Below are 27,066 nucleotides of genomic sequence, written 5' to 3'. Positions count from 1 at the left end.
TTATCTTCTGGACGAACAGGCAAAAAATCTCAGACATACTCCGTAAACTTGAGGAAAGCCTTACCTGTAGAATGGAATACCTCCAAAAAAGGACTAAACTCCATATTGATGCCTATGGATTTAGAATGGGATGTTCCTGTAGATGTAATGGCCAGGTGTCCCAATACTTATGTCCATGTAGTGTATTATATATAAAATAGCACTGTTGGGAATTAGGAAAGCAGGATATTTCTGAAAAATGCATTGTAATGTTTCCTGTATATCTACACTTGGGAAACATCATATACTGTCTTGACAGTCAGTTAATACCAACCATAAACTACAGGAATAATGGCCTGGGATATCCCTGATCTGTCAGCCAGTTCCCATCGTTATGTTCCTATAGCCAAAAATCCAAGTGTTGTAAGCTAAAGTCTTACAATTTTAGGCTATTTTATGTTTTTATCCAATGGAGAGAACAATCTCCCCTTGCTATTCCACCTCTTGTTCTGTGTGTTCTGCTATCATGAGAAGGGTACCATGAAGTTCCGCAGAAATACAGAGACACATTCTCTGGAATTATGGTTATTGAGGATACTGTGGATATTGTACAAGCATGTAACAGTGGTTGATATGGTAAAAATATACGAGTTGTTTCAGACAGGATCACGATCGTATTGCAATTATTTTTCAGGTTAGTTTTCCCAAGACATTTTTGCAAGTTACTAAACAGTATAACCAAACTACAGATGTTCCTCTACTTACGAATGAGAAATGTTCTGAACGGCCGTTCATAACTTGAAATGTTTAAGTCGTTATTCAACATCATTTTAAAAGGTATATGCAAGTACAAAGAACTAGGATGCTGGGAGTATGCACGCTACGCTGCTGTGCAGCGGGAGTAGCGGCCAGAAGTCGTACCAAGCTGAACTGGCACGCAAAAAAAAAAAAAAAAATTGATGTTACGGACAGGAAACAGGAGCCCAATGAACAATTTGGACTTACAGTCCTCTTCGTTCGTATGTCAGAAAGTTCGTAAGTAGAGGAGCATCTAATTCCCTTATTTAAAAAAAATGTAACCTTAAAAGGTAACAAAACCTGAAACAAAAAAATAATAGCATACTCCTTCAGGTGTTTTTGTTTGAGGTGGTTAAAAAGGTTTGTCATGTTACCATCTGACTTGACACCTTACCACTATAAATTACTAGGGGGATAATGATACATGGTGTTGTATAGAAACGCTTGGTACATCCCTCAATATGCACACGTGAACCACAGTATCATGATATACTTGTCATTATCCTTTTATATACTAGTGCAAATATAAGTGTTTCTTCCCCAAAACACACATCTAAAAAAACTGGGGTTGCCTTATTTTCAAGGGTTAGAATTTAAATGTCATTATACAACAGCAGATGGCGTAAATTACAGTAGAACCCGCTTATAGTGATCACGGTCGTAGCGACCAACTGCTTATATGGATCAAAAAGCTGGGGACATAATCACTCTTATACAAATGCGGTTTAAATAAATAAGTTGCAGTAATTAAGTAGTCTGCTTAGTGTTCATTTTGGGTCTTTTAATACATGACAACATACGGAAAATTTTAAAACTATTGTAAGTCTTTTTTCCTTCAATTTGATAAGTTTACTTTGCCTTGTGGTAACCTGTCTGCTTCTGGCTAGCTACCCGAGGCTAATGCTGCATGCACAGAAAATTCTCTCTCAGAAACAGATACAGACTCATCAAAGCTTATGATAATCTGCCAAACACTAGCCAACGAGATACAACAGTGAAACTACAATAAACTACCCAGACACGAAAGGGAGACAGGAAGAAATCCAAGGTACTAGTTACTGTTTGCTATTGCTGGTTTATTGGTGTGTCAAAAAGGATTTGGCTGACAAAACAGCTTTAGATGCGTGTATGAGCCATAGAACTGCAACTGATAGAATGTGCACTGTAGTGCGATACTAATGATCTCTCCAGAAAGGCAAATCATGGATACATTTTAAATCGGTCACGATTTAATATCATACCCCTACAAGCACAGACCAGGTTAAGCAACTCCTTTTCTCCTTATTTTATGAATGTTTTCTGACTTTGGCAGTAGCTTTGAATTCTAGGAAAGAAAACAACAGCTGGATATGGCAGTTAGGAAGACACAAACTATGTTTAGCTAAGGTTAGACAACTAATTTGATTTTTTAACCATGAACATGGTAATTGAATTTTCTCTTCCTTTCAGCACTAAATACATTATTGCCTCCAAGTTCTGCATAATTAAAGCCAAGTTCCTGTATTACTTCTGTTTTTCCAAGTCAAAACTGATTGTTATTTAAAAGCTGGGGCCAATTTACATTTACATTTGGCAAATGTCCGTAGACAGAGTGAGTGCTTAGAAGTCTCATCAGTGAATGCATTCTGATACAGGTTCAAGTGAACCTACCTGAGAATAATACTATTACTCTAAAAAAAAAAAAAAAAAAAAAAAAAAACTCTTGGCAACTGTTGGCAAGTAATACAATAAAAAAAATAAAAGTATAATCCTGGAAGTGTAAATCCAAGTACTTCTAAAATAGGTAGGTTTTTACTCTTTCTTTGAAGATGACTCAGCAATTACACAATTCCATCATAATGGCTCCTGGCAGTCTAAGACAACTAAGCCACAAATCATCATTGGAAAAGCAATCATTGTGATCTCTAAATACTCATTCTCTTCATATATATATATAGTCACACAGCATTCCCCACCAAAGCTAGTTATGTCATGATGATGCTGCTTACAAACAGCTGTATTATACGTATTACATTACTGTGCATGAAGGTGCACACATCGGTGCCTATACTATTGATGTTTATATGGTGACCACACATCCTCTTTTTGGGGCCTAAAACATATGTCCTGCTAGCATTTCCAAAATCGTAATGTCCGGGATTTGGCTTTTGCTTTCGACAGTCGTTCATTCTACACGTTTTTGCATTTTTTTTAACCTTCCTCTTCTGGTGCCACCTTCTTACATGCCACCATTGCTCAGTCACGTACACTCAACACAAACATGGGTCAAACTGCATCCCAATCGTTACCCTCAGCACCACAGCAACAGCCAAGAGTCAGAGCAGCAGCTTGCTTGTGAACAGTAAGACATCCTGCACAGCTTAAAAATTCAAATTGTCATAGTGCCACCAATTACTTAAACACCAACCTTCCACCCACTGAGGGTGTCTGTCTGCCATATGCTGCCATTTTGCTCCCAGTGCCCTCTTTATTGAAAACCTAAATATGGTCACTCTGGGCATAAAAAGTCATTCATTAAAAAAGCTTAATGATAGTTGTGTATTAGATATAAATGCTTCTGTAATTAATGGCCATTTCACCAAGCGTTAAACTGTAAATGCCACTTGATGGACATTTTTATTTGAATTCGAAAAGTCGCTTTTTTGCGTTTCCTCCAAAACGTTTGTAAGGACTACTCTGGACCATTCGTAAATCTGCAAATATTTTCAGGGTATGTTTTATGAGTGTTGTTCCTTTATGAATCTCTAAATTTTCGTGCACATAACCGCGAAACATTCGTAAGCACATTTCGTTAGTGCGAAGCCTTTATAAATGAGCCCCTAGGTACTTTTCGTTCGACCACGAGCTACTTAGATGAGGCTTATAGCTACCAATCTGCTGATTGGTTGACCACAAGCACCGGCTCTAACCTGGAAGTTATACGGGAATGAGATAGTATTGGAGCAAAATTGAGCAGGTGAAATTATTTGTGTACCTCAATTACAGTAAATGCATTAATAGCTATTTGCTTTCGTCTCCACATTTCTGTATCGGAAAATTTCACCGGTATTTTTCTGTCTAATATCGCCGATGGCGACGGTAAAACTTGCCAGCGCTTATTAGCGGAATAATGTTGTATCATGTTTTATTCTGTAGCAAACGAAATATGGATCTGATCAGAGTTGTATAAATAAAATATAAATGAACGGCTGTGTCTCGTTTCAAAACGAGTAGTTCCATCGTAATGGGGTGGTGGTATAGTTTGGTATGGAATTGCGTTTTTTTAAGTTGAACCTACGAGTGGTTTGCGTCTTTCATGCTTATTTAGCATAGAAGTCACAGTTCATGTTGTGCGGTGGGAAAATTTTACAAAAGTTATAGGTCGAGACGGTCCAGAAACTCGGAACCATGAAGCGGGCTCATGAGCTTCGGCGAGAAAGCACCTATTAAAGGTTCTAACAGATAACAGCCATTAGGTAATACACATGTTTAAAAAGCCAACAGTAAGGTGATCGGTGCAGGGGATCATGACCTATATAGCTACATAATGCCAGCAGTATTCAAGTGTTTATCTGAACTTACGGTCTTCATAAACAGCTTGCTACCAATTGCTCAAACCCTGATTCCAGTGAACTTCTGTTTGATGAATGGGATTTTTTTCAAAATTAAACTAAACCTACAGGGTAGCAGCCTACAGAACGTATGAAACAAAATGCCCTAATGATAAGGTAGGGGCAGTGGAGGGTTACATTCCCCGGGATACCAGGTAAAAAAACTGAGACACCCATTGTCCAGAGCACTCATTCATTTCACACCACAGCCATAAAGAGTGTGACTTGACAGGTTTAATTAAATTTGCCATGTCCAAAATTTGTTTTCTTATATACTTTTCGTGACTTTATCACATTCACAATAATAGCTTTTTTCCTGCAAGTAGTTGTCCATTTTTGGTTGCAGGCCGTTGCTCCAATTACAATTTAAATTTCACATAGATGTGATTCATTAACGGAGCATTAAAGGGATATCAAAATCAATCATGCATTTTACCGTTTTTTAATTATCAAATAAACAATGCCAATAATCATCCTCTAACAGGAATAAGCTATGGTCGGTATCCGCCATAACACGTAACTTTTTGCCCAGAACCATAATAGGAGAAATTGTCGAAGTCGTCGGTTGTAATTTAAAACTTCACGATCAAAAGTCAGTGAATGGCTGAGAGAGGAATCAGCATGAACAAAGCACCAGTATCTCACCTTACACGCCCACTTGAAGCCAACACTCCTCCAACGCGAATTTGGATGACAATTTGCAATTTCACTTGATAGAGTGGTCCTGCTTTTTGCCTCTAGTCTTTAAATTAAAGCTATAATTCAATGTCGATAATATTTTTTAAAATAAAGGCGATTTAAAAATGTATTTAACAGGATCTAAAACGCAAACAGTTTCTTGCAACTTTCAAAATCTTCTACAAGGTCGTTGTACCAACTAACGCTCCTCACCAATTTTTTTTCAATAATGTTATCTGAGAACGTCCTAACGGTGGTTTCTCTTATGTCTCCTTGTTCTTTAACTCTGGATTGCGAGATAACATGTTCCCGCCAGCCTCGAGTTAACCACGTGGTAACAATTCGAAGAGGCGCCAATGCGCCTGCGCATTTACCCCCCTCCCACGTTACTCGGCTTCTCGTTGGCAGTCTACTGCGGTGCGATTGCTGCCCCCCAGGGGGCGCTAGTGAGGAGAGAGGGTCCTAAGATGCGAATGACAACATCCAGCAGAAGCAACAAGAAGGTTACTAACTTGTTGGTTTATACCGGTCATTATACGGAACAGGTAATTTAAAATGCATTTTCTGGTTTCCTTTTTTATCTCAAAACAGTCCTGGAAGTAATCTAACTTGCTAGCTGAATCACTGCAGACAATATTTCATATTCTGGACTTCTGTAAGCAAGCTATGTGAGTCTGAGTAAAGTCAAACTGCAGCAAGGAGCAACATAACAACTGCAGCAACTCAGTTTCTGAAAGTAATCAAATGGGCTATTAGAGATTTATCATTCAGAGATTTGTCCATCCATCCATTTTCAGAGGTGCCAGTTCACTTAACTATATTTGGTGCTGGGGGGAGGAAAGTGGAGTACTCGGGGTGGGGGAATTCATTGTAGCACAGGGAGAACATGTAGACTGCACACACAGAGTCAGGTGGAACGCGAGCCCTCAGCCATGCAAGTGTGAGACAACAGTTCTACTGGCTTAAGGGAATTGGATGGATGGATGGATGGATGGATGGATGGATGAAGGATGGATGATGGATGGATGAAGGATTGACGGATGGATGGATGGTACATATTCACAGATAATTTAGATTCTCTAAAGGGAAGCCGTTGTTTGGCATATTTTTTCTTGAAGCTAGACTACTTTCAGAAACCATTATAATAATGCACACGACCTTTCTATACCACTACCCTGCTGCCAGCTAATCCACAGGTCATGTTCAGTATATTCTTTTTATTGCAATTTGCCTGTAAAAATAAAAGAAAATTATAAAAAATATATTTTTAGTAATGGTGGCCTTATACTTTACAACCAGAGTTATTAAGGGCTTTTTGCTAGTATTATTTTTTATTTGTCTTGTCATTGTTTTGCATCTTTACAAACTGATTTATTCTTAGTCTGAATATATTAAGGTCTGGCTATGTTATTGCATTATTGACTGGTGACAGTCTGATCCATTGTCCTCAAAACCTACGTGATTATTTTCTGCCAGTTCTTTCAGTTTATGGCTTTTGTAGAAGAATGTTTGATGTTTTTGTTCCAGGAAAACAATGCAGGATGTTTTTAAAATAAATTCTTTAAATAAAAAATATATAAGTTTTAAAACCAGATAGTGCTTTGATGTTTTAGTCCAATAAAATCTTCAGGCACCGTATGTGAGAAAGCCAGTAAGAGGAGAGTTGCAGAAGTACAGATGTAAGTAAAATAAATGGTCGATCACATGTTGTCGTGTGGGTCATGAATATCTATTCAAATTCAAAGGTGTCCACCAAAGGGTTTACAATTATTTTGAGGTAGGTAACCACAAGTCTTTCAAATTTTATGTATTCTTGGCTTTTTGAGTATTAGGAAATGGTGTATTTGAAGAAGATGGGCGCAGTACTAAGTTTTATTGACAATATTTCTGAACACCGGTGCCAGCTGATATGCACGGTGTTTCAGCAAGGCAGGAAAGACTGAATTTGGACCTGGTACTTTCTAGGTTTTTGAGCAATAGGGACGGAACGTTCTGGGTTAGTATTAGACTAGTAAAATGTACAGTAGATTCTGTTTGGGTCATTAGCCTACCGTTGCTTCACTGCTCTGATTCCTTTCTCTTGCTTTTACTTGAAGTCTTGAAGTGTTTAAGATCTGTTCTCCTATAGACTTACTCAGGTGCCTTATGAAGGTGCATGAGTTCTTCTCAACTTGTTCTTGTTGTAAATAACCTGGAACCCTATGGAAATAAAGCTGTCTTCAAGAATGCTGACGTCAAAGCGTCTGTGTATTCATTTAAGTTGCTGGTTGCCACACTCAGAACCTTCCAATCTGCCAAAACAACTCTGTAATTTTGTCTAGCTTTCCTGGTCCATCGTTCCACTCTGGACACGACAGCCTTGGCAGTTGTATCAGGACATGTTGGGGGCTTTTCCACTGCACCAGGCATAGTACTTTTGGTAAGAAACACTGGGATATTTATAAAGCAAAAAAAGTTTTCAAAAATAAATTTCTGACAAACACATCTGTAGGTTATTTAAACTGCAAGGATGAAAATTATTGAAATGCACATGCAGCAGTCATACACAAGGAGCAGTGGTACTTTTTAAGTGATTTTAAAAACGTACTTAATAATCATAAAAAGGAACAATCGTTCAAATTTTTGTTTCTTATGAAAAAAGTTTCTGCCTGCATTTCAGGAGGACGTGGACCGTGGTGCAGTTAAAATGTTTCAGAGTTGCAAAGGGGTTAATAGTATGCAGAATTTATTGTGGATTATGGTGTAGTAAAGGTCAAGTGTTTTCCTTTTCCCGGTAACACATGTGATGCATTTGTCCTTGCTTAAATGTTAACGTCCCCTGTGACGATAAGCAGGGAATCTTCCATGGATTGTTCCATTCAATGCCAGCTATCTGCTCAGCGAAACCTTGTTGATCAACTACAATAAACATGGAGTACATGGTTCCATGCACCAAAATCACATCAAAACCCCAGTGCATTTACTTCTGCTGTGTTTCAGTGCTCAAGATAGAATGGCAGCACCTTTGACTAAAGAATTCCAAAGAACTAGAATTTGAAGAAAAAAGAGGAACAAAATGTAATGTAATGTAACCATGATTCATATATTGAGGAGTTCTTTCATGTAAATGATTTGTGTTTGACAGCAATTTACACCAAAATTCAGGCAAAACGGAAGGAGCACCAAACCATTGGTGCCATTGACATGTATGGCCATCTTGTCATTGTATGTGGAGAAGGAGCAATGTAGAGGACCACTTGATCTTGAACTTTAGATGTACAGCTTTTACAACATGACATCCAAGCATGGATCTTCCCTCGTTGCATTAAGTGAGAAAATGGGGGTTATCATAGTACCTTTGAATCTACAGTAGAGGAACACGTTTGGCAGGTGCTTAAGAACCACAAATTTAGCCACAGGGGTTGTGTAACTGCTACTAGGTCGTAGTATCATATGTGGTATAGTCTCCATGGAGCAGAATCCTTAATGTGTTTGGGTTAATTTACTGCATTTCAGGGGTGTCCATACTTTTTCAGCTTGCAAGCTACTTATAAATGACCAAGTCAAAATGATCTACCTACTATAAAAATGTAAAACATATATTTATTTATAGATATACTGAGTATTCTATTATTATTATTATTAATAATAATAATAATAATAATAATTTCCCTTTGGGATAAATAAAGCATTTTTGATTGAACTGAGATTTTAGTTCCTTCACCTTTCTACTTCTCAGCTTGTTTTTCGGAGGGAAGTTAATGCCGTAGTTTTTATGAACAGTCTGAAAATGCCGCTTCTTTGGAATATCAACGGTAGACTGACAGATGAAGCAAATGCACCACGAATATGACATTGTGAAAAAACTCCTCCTCCCATTCTGTATGGAAGTGGCAGGTTTTTGGCTTCTTACTTGGTCCAGCTCCCCCATTCATTTTTATACCCTTTCTTAAGTTTAGTAGAAAAAAATTGGAGGTGACTCGGTCGCTTGCTGGAGTTTGGCAGCAGCTGGCATGGTTGAACGTGTCATCCATCCTCTATTTATTTATGCCATGCGATCTACCCATTCTACCTTTGCGATCCACCAGTAGATCGCGATCGATGCATTGGGCACCTCTGACTTATTTAATAAAAACAGGCTTACAGTCAGAGATCGGTCCTTGTGCACTACATTACCCAGAATTGCCTGTGTCTTAGGAAACATAACCCTTACATTGACTAGCAGATTGGTTAGGTTTTAGAGTGGATCAGTTATTGTTCAGGGTCCTGCATGGTGGCAGCGCATAATGGAGGACTAGCTGGTGGAATGGTGATGGAGGAAATACCTGATCTGTCTTCAGTCCTGGAGGAGTACCATAAACTGAGGGAAGTTTTCAGCACCTCACTACCTCCTTACTGCCACTATGTTTGTACCATTGAATTGTTCCTGGGAACATCTCCCCCAAAGGGATGGTCGTATTACCTGATGGAACATGAGCAGGAGGCCATGGAGAAATGCAACAATGAGTGTCTGGCATTGGGACTCATCTAACCTTCCTCTTCATCGGTGGGGGTAGGATTCTTCTTGGTTGTTAAGAAGTATGGGTCTCTTCAACCATGTTACTAAGATTGAATGACATAACACTCAAGAACTCTTACCTGTTGACACTGTTGTCATCTGTATGTCAGCTGTTACAGGGGGCATAGGATTATTTAAGTTGGATCTTAGAAACGCTTACCATCTGGTTCACATCCCTCAGGCGGGTGAATCAAAAACTGCTTGCAACACATCTAGTGAGCACTATGAATACTTGGTCATGCTTTTTGGGCTAACAAACACACCAGCTGCTTTCCACAGTATAATCAATGATGTACTTCATGACCTGCTTAAACCTTCTTGTCTTCATCTATCTGGATGACATTCTGATCAACTCCAAGGACCTTTAGTTACATTGATATTATGCTTGTGACGTTTGGAAAAGACTGCGTGAATATAAACCGTTTGTTCAAGCTGAAAAATGCTAATTCCTTTAGAATAAAGTGTCATTAATGTGATACATACTATATGGACAAAAGTATTGGGACACACCTCTTAATCATTGAATTCAGGTGTTTCATTCAGACCCATCGCCACAGGCGTATAAAATCAAGCACCTAGTTAGATGCAGTCAGATTTACAAACATGTGAAAGAATGGGTCGTTCTTGAGAGCTCAGTGAATTCAAGTTAACTACTGTTATAGGATGCCAGTCAGTTTGCGAAATTTCTTCCCTGCTGGATATTCCACGGTCAACTATAGGTGGTGTTATTGCAAAGTGGAAGTGTTTAGCGACAACAAAAATGACGCCATGAAGTGGCAGACCACATAAAGTAACAGAGCAGGGCATAGTATGTAAAAGTCACCAACTCTCTGCTAACTCAGTAACTACAGAGTTTCAGACTTCATCTGGCATTAACCCCAGCACAAAAACCTGTGGCTTCCATAGACGACCAGCTGCATGCAAGTCTCGCATCACTAAATGTGATGCCAAGTGTCGGACAGAGCACACCACCACTGGAGCAGTGAAAACGTGTTCTGTGGAGTGACAAATCGCACTTCTGGCAGTCTGATGGACAAGTCTGGGTTTGACAGATGCCAGGGGAACGTTACCTGCCTGACTGCATTGTGCGAACTATGTCAGGATCAGTCCCTCGTCCTGTCCTGTCCAGTCCTGTCCTCGCTTACACAAGTTCCCCGTTTGGTTGGCAGGTGCCGCTGGCCAACCTGTTTGGTGTTAACTCCTTACCATTCTTTTTCCTTAGTGCTGCTGCAAGGCTTTATGAGCTGAGCAGGTGGATGTGTTATCCAGGCTTCCCCTTCTATTGTTCAACTAGTTATAACTGTTGTTTAACTAGTTATTATTCAAACATTTATGTTTTTGTGGTAAGTGGGTGTGTGTTTCTGTTACAGTTCCTCATTGGTGTTCTCTGTTCTTTGGTTGTATTATTGTTCAGCCAGACTAATCCAGTCTCCCTTGGTGATTGACTCTTTATCTGTTGATTCCCCTCACCTGTGTTTGTTCCTAGTAATTGTACTGGTTCAGTAAAAATCGCTAAAAATATTGGGACACCCGCCTTTACACACATATGGATTCTTAATTCATAGACTTTAACATGGAGTTGGCTCACCCTTTGTAGCTATAACGACTTCAGCTATTCTGGGAAGGCTGTCCACAAGGTACAGGAGTGTGTTTATCAGAATTTTTGACCATTCTTCCAGGAGAGCATTTGTGAGGTCAGGCACTGATGTTGGACGAGAACATCTGGTTCTCAGTCTCTGCTCTAAATCATCCTGAAGATGTTCTATTGGGTTGAGGTCAGGGCTCTGTGCAGGCCAGTCAAGTTCCTCCACACCAGACTCACTGAACCTTGATTTGTGCACTGCTGAATGCAGTCATGTTGGAACAGGAAGGGGCCATCCCCAAATTGTTCCCACAAAATTGAGAGCATGAAATTGTCCAAAATGGCTTCAAATGCTGCAGCATTAAGAGTTCCTTTTACTGGAACTAAGGGACCAAACCTCTGAAAAACAGTTCCACATCATAATCCCCCCTCAACGAAACATTACACTTGGCACAATGCAGTCAGGCAAGTACCCTTCTCCTGGCAAACGGCAAACCAAAACTCAAGATTCCAGTGGCGGCATGCTTTATACCACTACATCCAATGCTTTGCATTGCACTTGGTGATGCAAGGCTTGGATGCAGTTGCTCAGCCATGGAAACCCATTCCATGAAATTGTCTACACACTGCTCTTGAGATCTGTAGCTGTTGATTCTGCAGAGAGTTGGCAGCTTCTGCACACCGTTCAGCATCTGTTGTCCCTGCTCTGTGATTTTACTTGGACTACCACTACGTGGCTGAGTTGCTGTTGTTCCCAAATGCTTCCACTTTGTTATAAAACCACTAACCGGTGACCATGGAATGTTTAGTAGCAAGGAAATTTCACGGATGTACTTCTTGCCCAGGTGGTATCCTATCACAGTACCACACTTGAATTGACTGAATTTCTTAGAGCGATCCATTCATTCTCAAACGTTTGTAGAAGCAGTCTGCATGCCTAGATGCTTGATTTTACATACCTGTGGCTATAGAAGTGATTGGAACACCTGAATTCAATGATTTGGAGGGGTGTCCCAATACTTTTGGCAATATAGTGTATATTTACATATGCTTGTCCTTGTTCCCCTGTTGGTCATTTTGTGTTTGTAACTGTTGTTGCCCTGGGTTTGTTGCTGTTAAGATTAAGATTAAGATTGCCTTTATTAGTCCCACGGGTGGGAAATTTGCGTTATACAGCAGCAAAGTGGACAGTGCAGCAGAAATAAGCATAATGCAGGAAAAAATAAATCATCAAGTATCAAACAATAGAAATAAGAAATATAAATAAAATACAATACAATATATACAATACAATACAAGATGGTATGTGCCTTAGTGTTTGTTGTGAAGTCTGATGGCAGATGGAAGAAAAGACCTGCGGTATCTCTCTGTCGCACACCTTGGATGCACCAGTCTGTCGCTGATGGAGCTGCTCAGTACTGATAGTGTGTCCTGTAAGGGGTGGGAGATGTCCTCCAACAGGGAATGTTGCACTTCATATTGTACTCACCTAGCTTTTAGCACTGCCAATAGCCTCCTCTACTATGCCTAATTGTACATTTTATTTCCCCTACTCCTCCTGGGGGGTGATGCCTGGAGACCTCAATCTATCAAGATATCCAGCACACCCGACCACCACCAGTGACGTCCCTGCATCCAGCTCGCCGTTCTGATCTTCCATGTATGACCCGCTGCCTTACCTCTGGTTGCCTGGCAATTGGAAGAAGACTCGGCTTCGGCATTGGCTTATCTTCCTTGCTCTCCTCTCTCTATTTGACTATCCCTGCCGGCCCCTGGAGGATGGGCTTCCCCTTTGAGTCTGGTCCCTCTCAAGGTTTCTTCCTTCTAGGGAGTTTTTCCTTGCCACTGTCGCCTATGGCTTACTCACTGGGGGCTTTGGGTGAGGATACTGTAAAGCGCTTTGAGACAATGTAATGTTGTGATAATGCGCTATATAAAAATAAATTTGTTGTTGTTTGTTGAATGTAGCTTAGCCAACATTCTCCTGTCGCTCACCACCTCCACTGAGTCAAGAGGACCTCCCAAGACAGAGCTGGCTTTTTTAATCAGCCTGTTCAGTTTTCTCCTCTCCCCAGTAGAGATGCTGCTGCCCCAGCAGACCACACCATAGAAGATGACTGACGCCACCACAGAATCATAAAAGGTCTTCAGGAGTGGCCCTTGCACTCCAAAGGACCTCAGTCTGCGTAGCAGATACAATCTGCTCTGACCTTTACTGTAAATGGCATTTGTATTGTGGGTCCAGTCCAGATTGTTGTTCAGATGAACACCCAGATACTTGTAGGAGTCAACAATCTGAATGTCCATCCCCTGGATGATGATTGGTGTGGATGGAGGACGTTTGTGCCTCCGAAAATCCACTACCAGTTCTTTGGTCTTTCCAGCATTGATATGGAGGTTGTTCAGTTGGCACTATTCCACAAAGTCTTGGGTCATTTCTCTGTACTCCTTGTCATCCTCATTAGCAATGAGGCCAACAATTGCGGAGTCATCAGAGAATTTTTGCAGAAAACAGTTGGTCGAGTTGTGTGAGAAGTCCGCAGTGTATATAGTGAAGAGAAATGGGGCCAGGACTGTTCCCTGTGGGGCCCCTGTACTGCACATGACTGTGTCAGACACACAGTCCAGTATCTTCACATATTGCGGTCGATTCGTTAGATAGTCCATGATCCAGGAGGTGAGGTGGGGGCCCACTCCTGTGTACAGTAACGTGTTCCTCAGTCTTGTGGGTATGATGGCGTTGAAGGCACTGGAGAAATCAAAAAACATGATTCTCACAGTGCTCCCAGGCTTTTCCAGGTGAGAGAGGGATCTGTGTAGGAGATGAATAATCGCATCATCTACCCCAATGCCAGGCTGGTAGGCAAACTGAAGTGGGTCCAGTGAAGGGCTCACTAGGGGTCGAAGGTGGACCAGGACCAACCGCTCCAGGGTCTTCATCAGGTGAGATGTGAGCGCCACCGGCCTGTAGCTGTTGAGGTCTTTAGGCTGCGATGTCTTAGGTACTGGTATCACACAAGATGTTTTCCATAGCTGTGGTACCTTCCCTAGCTTCAAGCTCAGGTTGAATATATACGCAACTATCCCACACAATTGTTCTGCACAGGATTTCAGAACTCCTGAGCTAATACCATCTGGACCCGTCGCCTTCCTTACTTTGATCCTTCTGAGTTCACACCTTACCTTGTCTTTACTGAGATACAAGTCGGGGCAAAGTTGCTGAGTAGTGGCAGTAGTAGCTTGGGGTGAGAGACAGTATGCAGGGAATGTGGTAAAGGTGTGAAGTGATGATAAGGCGGGGGAGGGGGGGCAGTGGCTAGAAGGCTCGGATGAATGTGACTGAGGAACAAAGGGCAGGACATGGTGAGGGGCAGATGATGAATCAAACCTGTTAAAGAAGTGATTCAGTTCATTCGCCCACTTACTGTCCCTTACTGGTTGGGAACTGCGCTCTTTGTGGCCTGACATTGTTTTCAGACCCCTCCAGATTCCACCTACATTATTTAGCTGCAGCTGATCCTCCATCTTCCTTTTGTAGATGACTTTCCCTCCTCTGATCGCCCTCCTCAGCTCTCTCTGAACACTCTTCAGCTCATCCTTGTCTCCTGACCTAAAGGCTCTCTTTTTCTTTTTAAGGAGAGTCTTAATGTCTGGAGTGATCTATGGTTTGTTGTTAGAGAAACACCTAACAGTCCTGGAGGGAACGGCAATATCTACACAAAAGTTGATATAGTCCGTTATACGGTGCACCAGACTGTCAATGTCCTCCTCCTCGTCCTCACAGAGCACATCCCACATAGTAGAGCCAAAACAGTCTTTTAGAGCCTCTTCAGCCTCAACAGATCATCTTTTCACTATGCAGGGGGCTGTTGGTTCCCTGCGCACTAAAGGTTTGTACACTGGGAAAATTTGCACTAAGTTGTGATCCGATCGGTTATGTTATTGTTGTTCCTGTGTTGCTCCATTCTTGTTCCTTTTTTGCTCTCTGCTTTAGTTTTTGTTGCTTTACCTGCTTTGTTTTAGCCCCCTTGTAGTTCCTTTGATTTCTTTTGTTCTTTTAAGTTCCTTGTTTGTTGAGGCCACAACGTGAATTGTCTCTCTTCACCAGACCCGTCTATAACAGAATGACTAACTCAACCTGATTATCCCAAGGCTCCACCAGGACCTCTCTTACACTGGGATTTGCATCCCTTGCACACTCACCTGACCCAGCAGCACTTGGGTCAGAGCATCATCATCAGACCCTTTCCCATTTCCAAGGTTATAAGCCAGTTACTGTTCACCTCTGCCTACCAGCCACAATGCATTGGATGCACCTAAAGTTCCATATCTTGAAAGTGAAGCCCCTTCTCTACAGTTGCCATTCATCAGTAGACTCACCTTCTCCTAAGCTCATTGATGGTAGCGAGACAATAGAGGCCTACTGTCAGGAAATAGTTGGATGTCAGAAAGTGAGGCAGAGGGGTCCAGTAGCTGGTGGACTGGGAAAAATACAGTAGTGAAGAGAGGTCATGGGTACCATCTCGGTTTATCCTTCATAAGGCCTTAGCACAGATGTAGAATTCCTAGGAGATGGGGTATGGTCTGGTATCGGTCTTAGTGAGTAGACTATATTACCTAGAATTCCTTGCTCCTGTCTGCCTGTTCTAGAAACTACCAGCTGTTCTAGCGTCTGTTATAACTTTGTTAAATCAGGTGTACCTGTTGGACCTTATATTTTATTCTATAGTGGCCTGTTCTGTCTGCTCGTTGCGATATTGTCAGTTTGGTTTACCTCCTGCAGTTAAGCATTTTTGTTGTGCTTGATCTCTGGTTTTCAGTCTTATTTCCTTGCTTTCAGTTTTTGCCTCTCAGATTATGTTTTGGATTTGTTTGTCGATTACCTTGCTAACCTCTTGACTTCGATTCTGCCTGCCCCACCTATACATTCACCCTTCCGCCTAAGGAAATGACCCTCGCCTGAACTTTGATTACAAGTCTTGCTCTTGCCCTCCATGTTACCGTACTGGTTGTTGGCTGAAGTCAAACTTGTTCTAATAAACCACTAACTCCATCTTGCAAGAAGTTCACCTTGTGTGTCTTATGTGGGCAGTTATTGTCAAGGACTAATGGGTCCTTTTCATTTTTGCTTCAGCTGGCAGGAAGGTCAAAAGAAGAGACTCGTAGCCTAAAATGTTACTTGTAATGTGATTTTATGCAAATAACCATGAACAATGTAGTAGAGAATATTGACTTTTTCCAGACACATGGTTGTGAAATATGACAGAAAAGGTCAATAAATAAGTCAAAGAGGAAAAAAAGGCAGGGGTGCATTAGAAGACAGAGAGCGCGCAGTTTCACCCACACAGAGATTAGCTAATAAAATAATATTCAAATAATGATGTTCAATAAAAGCTGAAGTGGAAACGGGCGGATGATCAAAGAAAATAGCTAGCTCTTCCCTATCCCATGTGAAATGTGTGACAGCAGTGAAATTATAGGAGCTTAACTCTTCCCTGCCAGCCATACCATCCATCATTGCTTCACTGATCAGCTTGATCATTGACGTTGCCTCCTAGGTCCACTGGGAACCTTGGGGCAATGACAGACCACCTGCTATTCTTTACTGAGCATGTAATGGCATTCTCCTGATCTTGCTGATTTCTGGCCTTTTCCGTCTGAATATGCAGCTCAACTACTAGTCCAGGCACTAGTTCTCTCGTAACTAGATTACAGCAACTCAAATTGCAGGTTTACCAGCTTGTGCTGTCAGATCGCTGCAGGTGGCTCAAAATGCGGCAGCACGTCTGGTATTCAATCAGCCTAAATGTCTCCATAGGCTCCCTATAGGTGCTTGCTTCAAGTTTAACTCCTTGGTGCTAGTCTTCAGGTCCATCAATGAGAAGGCACCTGTCTTCTTCAAGGTCAGCAAGCTAATGTGGTTTGGAGAATCTTCTTCCGCCACGCGACAAGTGTCACTCCAAAGGTTTGTCATGCGAGTTTCCCATGCTGGAAAAAGTTTGCAAACCACACTCAGTTATCAGATTCTTTGTCCACCTTCAAGAAATGCCTCACAGCCCATCTGTTCCAGGAATTCCTCTACTAGTCTGATGCCTCATTCTGTCCTCTGACTGTAGTTAATGTTGCATTTCTCATCAACAAACCAATGTCTCGAGTCAAATCTCAAGCCCTAAGCGTATAATCCTTTTTTTACTAATTTAATACAAGTTTAATGCAAGTCATTTACATGTATAAACATATTATATCAATGTTTATAATTGACAATTAAATGCTGAAATTGCCTGAATGAATAAAAGTGTATTGCAACTGAACACAAATATAGTGCAACAATAAAATGTAGTGCACAAGAAAGTCAACTTGATAACATAAATATACTATAAGACAAGTATTTATCTATATCAGTGGTTCTCAAAGTCGGCCCTCGGGACCCACTGCCCTGCTTGTTTCCCAGCTGTCCCTGCCCTACACACTGCTGATTACCTGGATCAGGTGTGTTCAGTCAATCAGAAGCTGAAAGACAACCATGGGCACATAGCAGAAAACCAATACCGAAGTCACAAAACACAGGAACTAGAAAAACTGATACAAATGAAACACTAGGGAACAAAATCTAAATAATACAAAAACAGCGGAGGCAGGATTTTAACACACAACTGAGTGGATTATAGGTAGCCACACACTCAACTCATTGAGCCATCTGGGGAGCAGGGCAAACACACTAAAGACTGACAATGAGGAGGACAGGATGACCAGCGACACCTGCTGGCCAAACAGGGAGAAGACACGAAAGACTTGGACAAACGGGTGCTGACCCTGACTCAGGGGTCTATGCCTGAATGCCTGAAATCAACTGTTATTTATTGTTATTTATAAGTGAAATGACAATGCATTCTATGATCTGATGTACGATGTGGCATGTAAACTTGAACTGGTCCTGTTAGGGAGGCAGGTGCCAGGCCTTTGAGGGCCTTTTACACTATATGGAAAAAAATATCGGGGCGTCTGGCCATTACATCTACAGGACCTTCTATGATGTCCCATTCTAAATCCATCATTATGGAGTTGGTCCCCCCTTTGCAGCTATAACAGTTGCCCCTCTTCTGGGAAAGCTTTCCACAAGAGTGTGTCTGTGGGAATTTTTGTCCATTCATCCAGAAGAGTATTTGTGTGGTCTGGCATGGATGTTGGATGTGAAGGTCTGGCTCGCTGTCTCTATTGTAGTTCATCCCAAAGGTGGCACAGTCAAGCTTATTGTTAATCAAGCGGTTAGTTTTTTTAGAATCAAGATTAACTGCACACCTAGGTAATTAATCTTACATACAATCATGTTGCAATACAATCATAAAAGATCTTATAGTCTATATATGGAGTATATATTCAGTGTAAAAATGGAAATTCTGTTAAAAATGTTTCTTCCATTGGGGTATATAAATTACCTCAAATAAAGTTAAGATGACCAACGAAATAACAACGCAGTATGACTTCAAAGCAAGAGTTATTCAAAATACATTATTATGGTTGATGTATTTATTGGCTATTTGTATTTATTTTAGGGTTGGGGAATTTATTGCTTTAATGTATAACGTTAATTTTAAAATCATAACGTGTTATTTTATTATTAATATTATCCATCCATCCATCTAGTTTCTGAAACCGCTTAACCTATTCAGGGTGGTGGGGGGTCCAGAGCCTATCCCAGAAGCTATGGGCACGAGGCAGGGAACAACCCAGGATGGGGGGCCAGCCCATCGCAGGGCACACTCACACACCATTCACTCACACATGAACACCTACGGGCAATTTAGCAACTCCAATTAGCCTCAGCATGTTTTTGGACTGCGGGGGGAAACCGGCATGGGGAGAACATGCAAACTCCACACACATGGAGCCATGGTGGGAACTCCCAGAGGCGTGAGGCGACAGTACTAAAACATCTGTGCATATCACTGTTATACAATAAATAATTTAATTATCATTTTGTGCACCACGGTAGAAGAGCACTTCATGCAGTCATACAAGTAACCATATCACAACCCTATCATGGAAAACGACAGAGAGCACAAATAAAATGCGTATTAAAATAGGCTGCATTTTCCTTAGAAATGTGGCACCATTTAAAAGGGATATAAACAGGCTTTCCAACGGTATAAGATTTATTGCCAAGAAGCCCTGCCACAACAAAGAAATAATCTACCAAACACAAATTTCCTTACTTTTTGTGCTAAGTTTATATAAAGGCAATATAGTACATCTACCATCTTGAAAGTAAATCTATTATGTTATTATTTATGTTTTGCTTGAACATATTCTTTGTTGAAGAACCCATTCTTGTGTTGTGCGATTGCATGGAAATGCACTGAATTGAAATTAATTAAATTCTTCCTACTGTCATTTCAATTCAACTTATAGGACGTGGGCAATTTAATTCAAATTCCAATTCGTTAATAGAATGGGGCACAATTCATAAATTCTGAACAATCCTGTTAGGCTGCGTAATGAGCAAACCAATCAAACTTGCAATGTGTTCAGTCACGTCCTTTGAACTGGGAAGGTGAATAACTCCACACCACCAGCAAAGGCAGAGAATTGTTCAATTCAATTCAGTTCAATTTATTTTTATATAGCGCCTTTCACAACAAAGTTGTCCCAAAGCGCTTTACAGGGTTGTATTGTGATACATACAACATAAGTAGAGGGAGATACAGAACGGGAAAGAAGGAAAGAAAGAAATTGAATAAAGAAAGAAGAAAGACAGAAGACAACGGAGAAGAGGAATCACAAACTTACAAGTAGGAAGAGAAAAAAAAACCTCTGGGGGTCCAAGGTCAACAAATTGGCGTACCTGTTATTGTAGCTGCAGTGGATGCGACGCTCTACCCTATTCAACCTCGCTGCTTCTTGAATCCCACCTGCGCCTGTCGAGAAGAGTTCTTGCCACTAGGCCTAAATGTCCAGATGATATGCAACCATTAAGGACATTTTACAGACATTGTAAAATCTGCTCCAGCTTTGGAGTGAGTCAGATGGCAAAGGATGGTGTGTTTGCTGGTGGCTGGTTACCAGCCAATATCTGCCGATTCCAGTATTGAATCCCCAAACCGTGGCTGAGGGGAGGTATAACGCCACACCCCAAAGAACACACACGGCTGCAGAGAGTGCTTTAGGCATGTGGAAGATGCGATTCTGGTGCCTACACAAGTCCTTGCGAGCTCTAACATTTCCCCCTGAATACGCAGCCAAAAAAAATCTAATAAAAAACTAGATAAAATGTCTTTAAACATTTCAATTTTATCGCACGTAACCCACAATAAACAATCAAGTTATATGATAAGATTTTTTGGTTAGTGACATTTATTAATCTCCATAACTCTTGCCCTGAATTTGGTTAAATACTTCTGTTTATTACAGCAATAAATTATAAGAAAACTTATTTACTATCTAACATTTGAAATCAAACAATTTAAACAAAGAAGTTGTACAACTTGAGTCTGTCTTCAATCTAATTTGAACAATTACAGAAAATTGGCATGTTACGGTAATGAGTTTGTGTGGATATGACCCATATATATACTCCCCGTTGTCTTAATCTTACATTAATTTGTGGATTTATTGAATAAATATTTATGAGTTTTAATGTTAGGTGCGATTAATCACATAAAAGTGTGTGATTAATTAGTGTGATTAATTTTTCTATTGATTCGCAGCCCTAATTATGTATTTTTTTAATAACGGTATTTATTTATTTAGAGCGTTATTGTATAATATTAAACAATGAACTGCATATACAACTTTACTCCAATTGTTTGTGCGTTTATTGTGGCATCGGCGGCAGCAGTTGGCGAGGGGAGGTGGGAAGATTGCCGGACATCAAATGCCCTAATGTTCTTGGAGACATGGACCCATTTTAGAATTCATTTTGGTGATGTTTTTTTTTTTTTTTTTTTTTTTACCAGAATGATATAGACATCAACAATACTATTTATAATCCTGAAAATAAGGCCTAAAGCACGTGACATTTAATAGCCCCCTTAAAATGTCAGACGGTTATTTTTGAAAATCCCAAAATTTGCAAGTATAAATAAAGCTTATACGTTTTATGTTTCACCATTTTCCATTGATTACATGATTCTCCTTTAAAATTGATATATTTACATAAAGATTATAATCCTGAAATGGGTAAATCTGAATCCTAAAACTACGATTATGTCGAGTATTACTATCATGCTATTATAAACACTCACGTTTTGTGTTCTACTAAGATAATACAACATAAATGTCTTGATATCTAAATAAACAACGGAGAAACATACAGGCTTCAACAGCGCACAAAATTATTTTAATCCATAGCTTAATGTCGAGAATAGTAGAAGATTAGAGTACCGTCATGTGATTACGTTTGAAAAGAACGACAAATGTAATGTTAAATCTCCACCTGGTGGTTAATGCTTTCCATTGCAGCCGATTTCAACAAGTCCCTCTCTGGGAACAAAGTGTTTTATTCCACTGCTCTGCGTTTGGTTACACATCCACAAAACATCGATTTGAAAATGGTCCGCTAAGACTCTTTAAATGTTCAGTGTGCTTTTTATGCTGATAAACTTGCCATAAAAAAGGCCGAAATCCTCACTTTGTAGCCGAAAGCAAGACACCCAATTTCAATAACTTGCTTAAAAATGGCTCTTATATTGATACATCTTGACTTTGGCAATGTATGTTTGTAATCCGCTAGTCGCTTTGGACAAAAGTGTCTGCTATGTAAAATAAATGTAATTTTTTTTTTCTCCATAGTTTCCAGTAGATGTTAACCGGTGGCCTGACGCATATCCCACAAAACACAGGACACATCGGATGAGTTACCAGTCAGGACACTCCAATGCATATGCATAGACTTGCAGAATCACATGTTACAGGCAATTTATGACCACTGTTTCACTTGAATGCCTGTCTGTGGCGTTTATGTACTGAAGGAGAAAATTAGGGCACCCAGGAGAAACCCTCACAACAAGGGGGCAAAGGGGAAACCACTACAAAGTGCTAAGCACTTCGCCATTGTGCGAGCTTGAGCAATCATTACATCTTATACGATAAATCTCATACTGAGTAAATGCTAGTACTGGGCATGGAATTTAAAGAACAGTTTGCACATTCAAGTTGGAAACAGCACCTGAATGGATTTCGTAAATTATATATTGCATATTGAGATACATATTGTATGTATCTCTAAGCGTAGCTATTACATTATAACGATCTGCATGACCAAAAAAATTAATGTGGCAGTTGTTTTTTTTTTCTTTCTCCCATAGACTCCCTTCGGTTTTTTTTAGTCATTCTTGTGAGGGAAAGGTAATTAAAAAAACAACTATCGGGCAACGACCTCTATTTCTTTAAATGATTAATTTGCATAGTTGAGCAGTCCCCTATTCATAAGCAGCCTGCTTCACATTCAGTGTTACTATTGTGCAGTTTTAAATCTTCACCAACTGCACAACAGGATTCCTCTGTAGGGATCTAGAATACAGGCCTTTAACCACTAACCCAAATCCTCGCATCTCAGACTCCTTTAATATTGTGATTTCCAGTGCATCAAATGATACTATTACTCAGCACATACCGCACAGATATTTTCATACAACTCATTAATTGAAGTACAGAAATCCAACTGAAATAGATAAAAAAGAATTAATGGACAACGAGGAAGACTCCTGTCTGTTTTAAAAATATCTAAATAGCACAAAAACTCTTCCAATTAACATGTCCATCCTTCTTACATTGCTAATTGCTTAACCTGTATGGGATTACAGTATCTAATTAATTAATGCATGTAAAACAGACATATAAAGCTGTGTCCTATCACAATTAAGATGTTACTAATTGACCACCCACTCAGAATAAAAATATCGGCTTCATTTCTCTCTCTACCACAGACAAAAGCCCAAATTTGATCTGGCTGTTTGTGCAGCTGTTCAAACATCAATTCATCTTCTAACTGCTTATAATGATCAGCATGTTCCTACTTACACAATAGGCCATTTATTGATCCAATTATCTGTATATCTTTGGATTAAAAGGGGAAAACAGATCTCCAAGAGTGTACCCACACAACATAGGGGACTGTTCAAACTCCCCAGCCATAGATAGCAACCCTCAGTTTTTGAGGTGTGAAGAGACGATACTATAATCACCTGTAACATCATGTGGAACAGCGTACAAGGTATGACATGTCAACCTAACAGTTACACTGAGTTGACAGTTCTTTTCCTTATCTATGTTGACTCCGACGTTGACATCTTAATAGACATCTGAATGACATAAACAGTGACTTTTTAGGGTTGCAGGGATCACAAATTGTCATAATCCGCTAAAAAAAATTATTTCGAAAATTCCCGTATATAGTTAGCTTTTGATGAGATACGGGTTGACCTCGAGGTTTTAACGCAGAAACAATGGGACAAGAAAAGCAAAATGACACAATTCACAAGGAAATAGGGGTGCGGCGAGAAAGGCGTTTTTTTGCTGTTCTGCAAAGATAAGTACAGCTGAAAGAGGCAAGCCAGAAAAACAGTGCACGGGGAAAGACTAAACAAACGGAGCGACGCGAATTGCGAAATAGAGTTTCAAGCGACGTTAGTCTGCGTGAGATATTTGAGTTTTCGTCCAGTGTCGAGCGCGACTGCAGCGCCATCCGTGACAGCCAGCAGCGCGATTAAGTGGCGGCAAGATGTTCGGAATAATCAAAAACTCCATTTTCGGAACAACCGAGGAAAGCAAATACGATGTTCTCAGTAACGAGACCAAGGTATGAAACGCCGATATTGTTGTTTTTATCGCTTTATTTATTTTTTGAGAAGTACACAATCAAGCTGTTTCGCATAAAACACACATATAAATAAATATATATATTGTCGGCACTTGTTCTGTGTGTAACAAATTAAGTTTTTCACCACCACTGATTATACCGTCAACCTAATAGTACGCTCGCACACAAAAATCAAATCAAATCATAAAATCACTTCGAAAACTGTTAATTTGATGAAATTTGCGAATCTTGTTTGATGCGTGATTTTCCTTTAAATATAAATATGAAGCCAGTTTAGGCCATATGTGAAACTTGGGAGTCAACCGAATTTTTTTCGGTAACGCTGCTATAGTCCATTGTTTAAACCAGACTCTGAGACTGCACTAGTGTGTTTTGGTTGTGTGATGAGTTCCGATTGAGCCATGAAATAAGCCACCGGTATATTTGTATTTTCACATACCTTGTCTTTCAAAATCTGCATACAATTAGTCTGGATGAACTTATAACGTTGTTCTATCACTTTTTACAAAATATGTGATTACCGAGTGACTATCATATGATCATGCTGAGATCACATGACCTCAGTTCGTATTCAGTCTCCTGTCTCACAGTTTCATTTGAGACTTCTGTCTACATCCATATAGGTTTTGTCTTAAACGTGGTATAATATAGTGATCTGTGTGTGTTTATCTGGGTAGCAAGCATACATTTGCACAGGAACAAATACAATTTAACAGGCTGCGCAGAGACTATTAGACTGGCAGGTGCTCGACTGGGGGAAGGTTCCCTCGGCATACCAAAAAAAAAAAAGTGATCGGGCACTAGTTTAAACAAAATTGATCTGTACCCTCTATTAAAACAGATAAAAATCTGTTTAGGTATTCGTTTAAAGCTAACTACCTCACTAGCATACAATGTGGTATTTTAGACTTCATATCCAGTATCGGTGGAACAGGTTTCTTACTGTAATCCACAGGTTTCTAAGCCGACTGCAGGTTTTGTTTTGCAAGTCTTGGAATTGAACTAAATCACGCTTTCATTTGTTTATTGATAATACACAGTAAGCCTGTATGTATTTATGTTTCCCAAGAGATCACAATTTTCCAGCATGGCCTCAATAATATCCACCCCTGGTCTGTAGTTACATAAGCAGAGAACAAGTTAGATGTGAGAATCATGTGAATTTTACGGACTCTGATTTCATGCACGACTATAGTCAAGAGAATTCCACATCCTCTTTTTATCACGTTTCACCAAATCACTAGAGTTCAGCATGAATTGTGGTCAGGGATATTAGAGGTACATTGTCCTCTCTCCATTATCACCACAATACTAAATATACAGACTAATTTATTGGTCTGTTTGTTTGAACATAAAAGCATATGCTATTTTGCAAATAAGATTGTTGCTGATTCATTTAAAGCAAAGGTTGTCCCAGCTTACGTTCACATTTTCTGTTTACAGAGCTCTTGTGCAATATTGTCATTTGTCTGGGTGTAAGGTTGTACAAAAACAATTAACCTGTCCTTACACATGTTACACTGACATGGATTATAAGGATGGGTTAATGCAGCTGGAATGTTTCTAAACAATGCCAATATTTTACAACAATAATAATAATAATAATAATAATAATATACAAAAGTCTTTATTGTCTGCCTAATCATTCTCCATGGGCAGTTTTAAGCAACATCCACTATATTCATAGCCATGCTAATTTGACTCTTCGGTGAAATATTCTGGCTCGCATTAAACGCAGTGGGGACACTCTTTCCTCGCCAGGAAGAGGGCACCTATGAGATCCGGAAGTACAAAGCCGCTCGTTATGCCACCTTGACCAGCGAGGGCAAGCCTTTTGACCAGTCCACAGGGGAGTGTATGAAGAAGATGCTTCTGTATGTTGGGGGTAGCAATGACAAAGGTGAGAGTGAGACTGGGCGTCGCCTATGTGTAACTCAGTAATGACAGAAGTGTGTCTCATCCTTTACTGTCATTCAAAAGAAAGATAATTGCCTTCTAATTGTTTGATTTTTTGGAACGATGTCATCCTCGCCTTACCGTGTACCTGCTCCCTCCCTTTGCTTCAGGAGAAGGAATGGGAATGACCGCACCTGTTTGCATAACGGTCTATCCCAAAGACGATGGCACACTGCAGGATCGCGTTGTCGTTGGGCTACGCCTTCCCGAACGTTACCAGGAGAATCCTCCCACCCCAACTGACAGCAGCATCCAATTCGAAGATAGAGAGGCCTTGACTGTATACGTGGCGTAAGTGCCTCTGCGTTTATATCGCCCCCCCGTGGGCTGCGTCCGACGCTGCTGCTGATGACCGCCAGCATCTATGTTAGTGACCTGCTATCTCCATTGTTTTTTCTTAATAACCAGGAGGTTTGGAGGGTACGCTCACGAGAAGGAGTACTGCACAGAGGCTGCCCGCTTGACCCAAATGCTCGGTGAAGGCACCACATTCCAGAAGGACAAGTACTTCTGCTGCGGTTACGACCCCCCGGTGAAACCCTACGGCAGACGTAACGAGGTGTGGTTTATAAAAGAGGAGCACTGAGGGAGCAGCATTGGGCCACTATAAATAAGATTTATTAAACCGGAAAAGGTTCTTGATTACGCCCCTTACTGTAAGTCATAGTTCAACTAAATAATCTTCCTGTATAAATGGATGTCATCATAAGATCAATATGTAAGTTGTTGTGAAGTTTAGCACTTGATCTGCTGGGACTAATAACCTCTTATCGCTGCCAATAATTAAACATAATCCTCATGAGTGCAGTTCAGCCTCGGCTAGGGTATTGGTATTGCTTAAATTACAATGGAAAAAGTCACCCTCATCGACAGATCTGATAATGTAAAGGGTATGAAAGGAATCTTAAATGTTATCAATTATCAAACCAATATTATAGGGGAAAAAATGTAAGGCTACATACTTGTATTAAGTTGATTGCAGAATGTACTTTATTACTCTTCCATATTAAAAAACTTTTAATGCGATGACATAAATATCGCGTTGACATGGAAATATGACGCCTCCATTGTGTATGATCCAGATTTCAGTGTACAGGGTCTCCCCATGTAGCTCAGGGAGCAGGTGGCA

The 27,066-nt window shown here is 40.3% G+C and overlaps 1 protein-coding gene across 1 annotated transcript; it reads left to right on the top strand.

Annotated features, from left to right (window-relative positions):
* Positions 1-23,673: 23,673 nt before the first annotated feature.
* On the top strand, positions 23,674-26,991 carry LOC125742544 (heme-binding protein 1-like). The gene is made up of 4 exons (XM_049014649.1): positions 23,674-23,960; positions 25,743-25,881; positions 26,048-26,228; positions 26,346-26,991. Exons 1-4 carry the CDS (start codon positions 23,883-23,885, stop codon positions 26,521-26,523), a joined length of 576 nt encoding a protein of 191 aa, XP_048870606.1. The 5' UTR covers positions 23,674-23,882; the 3' UTR covers positions 26,524-26,991.
* The last annotated feature ends 75 nt before the right edge of the window (positions 26,992-27,066 follow it).

Source organism: Brienomyrus brachyistius, chromosome 5, assembly GCF_023856365.1.
Source record: "Brienomyrus brachyistius isolate T26 chromosome 5, BBRACH_0.4, whole genome shotgun sequence".
Taxonomy (NCBI): domain Eukaryota; kingdom Metazoa; phylum Chordata; class Actinopteri; order Osteoglossiformes; family Mormyridae; genus Brienomyrus; species Brienomyrus brachyistius.
This window is presented reverse-complemented; position numbering and strand designations above follow the sequence as displayed.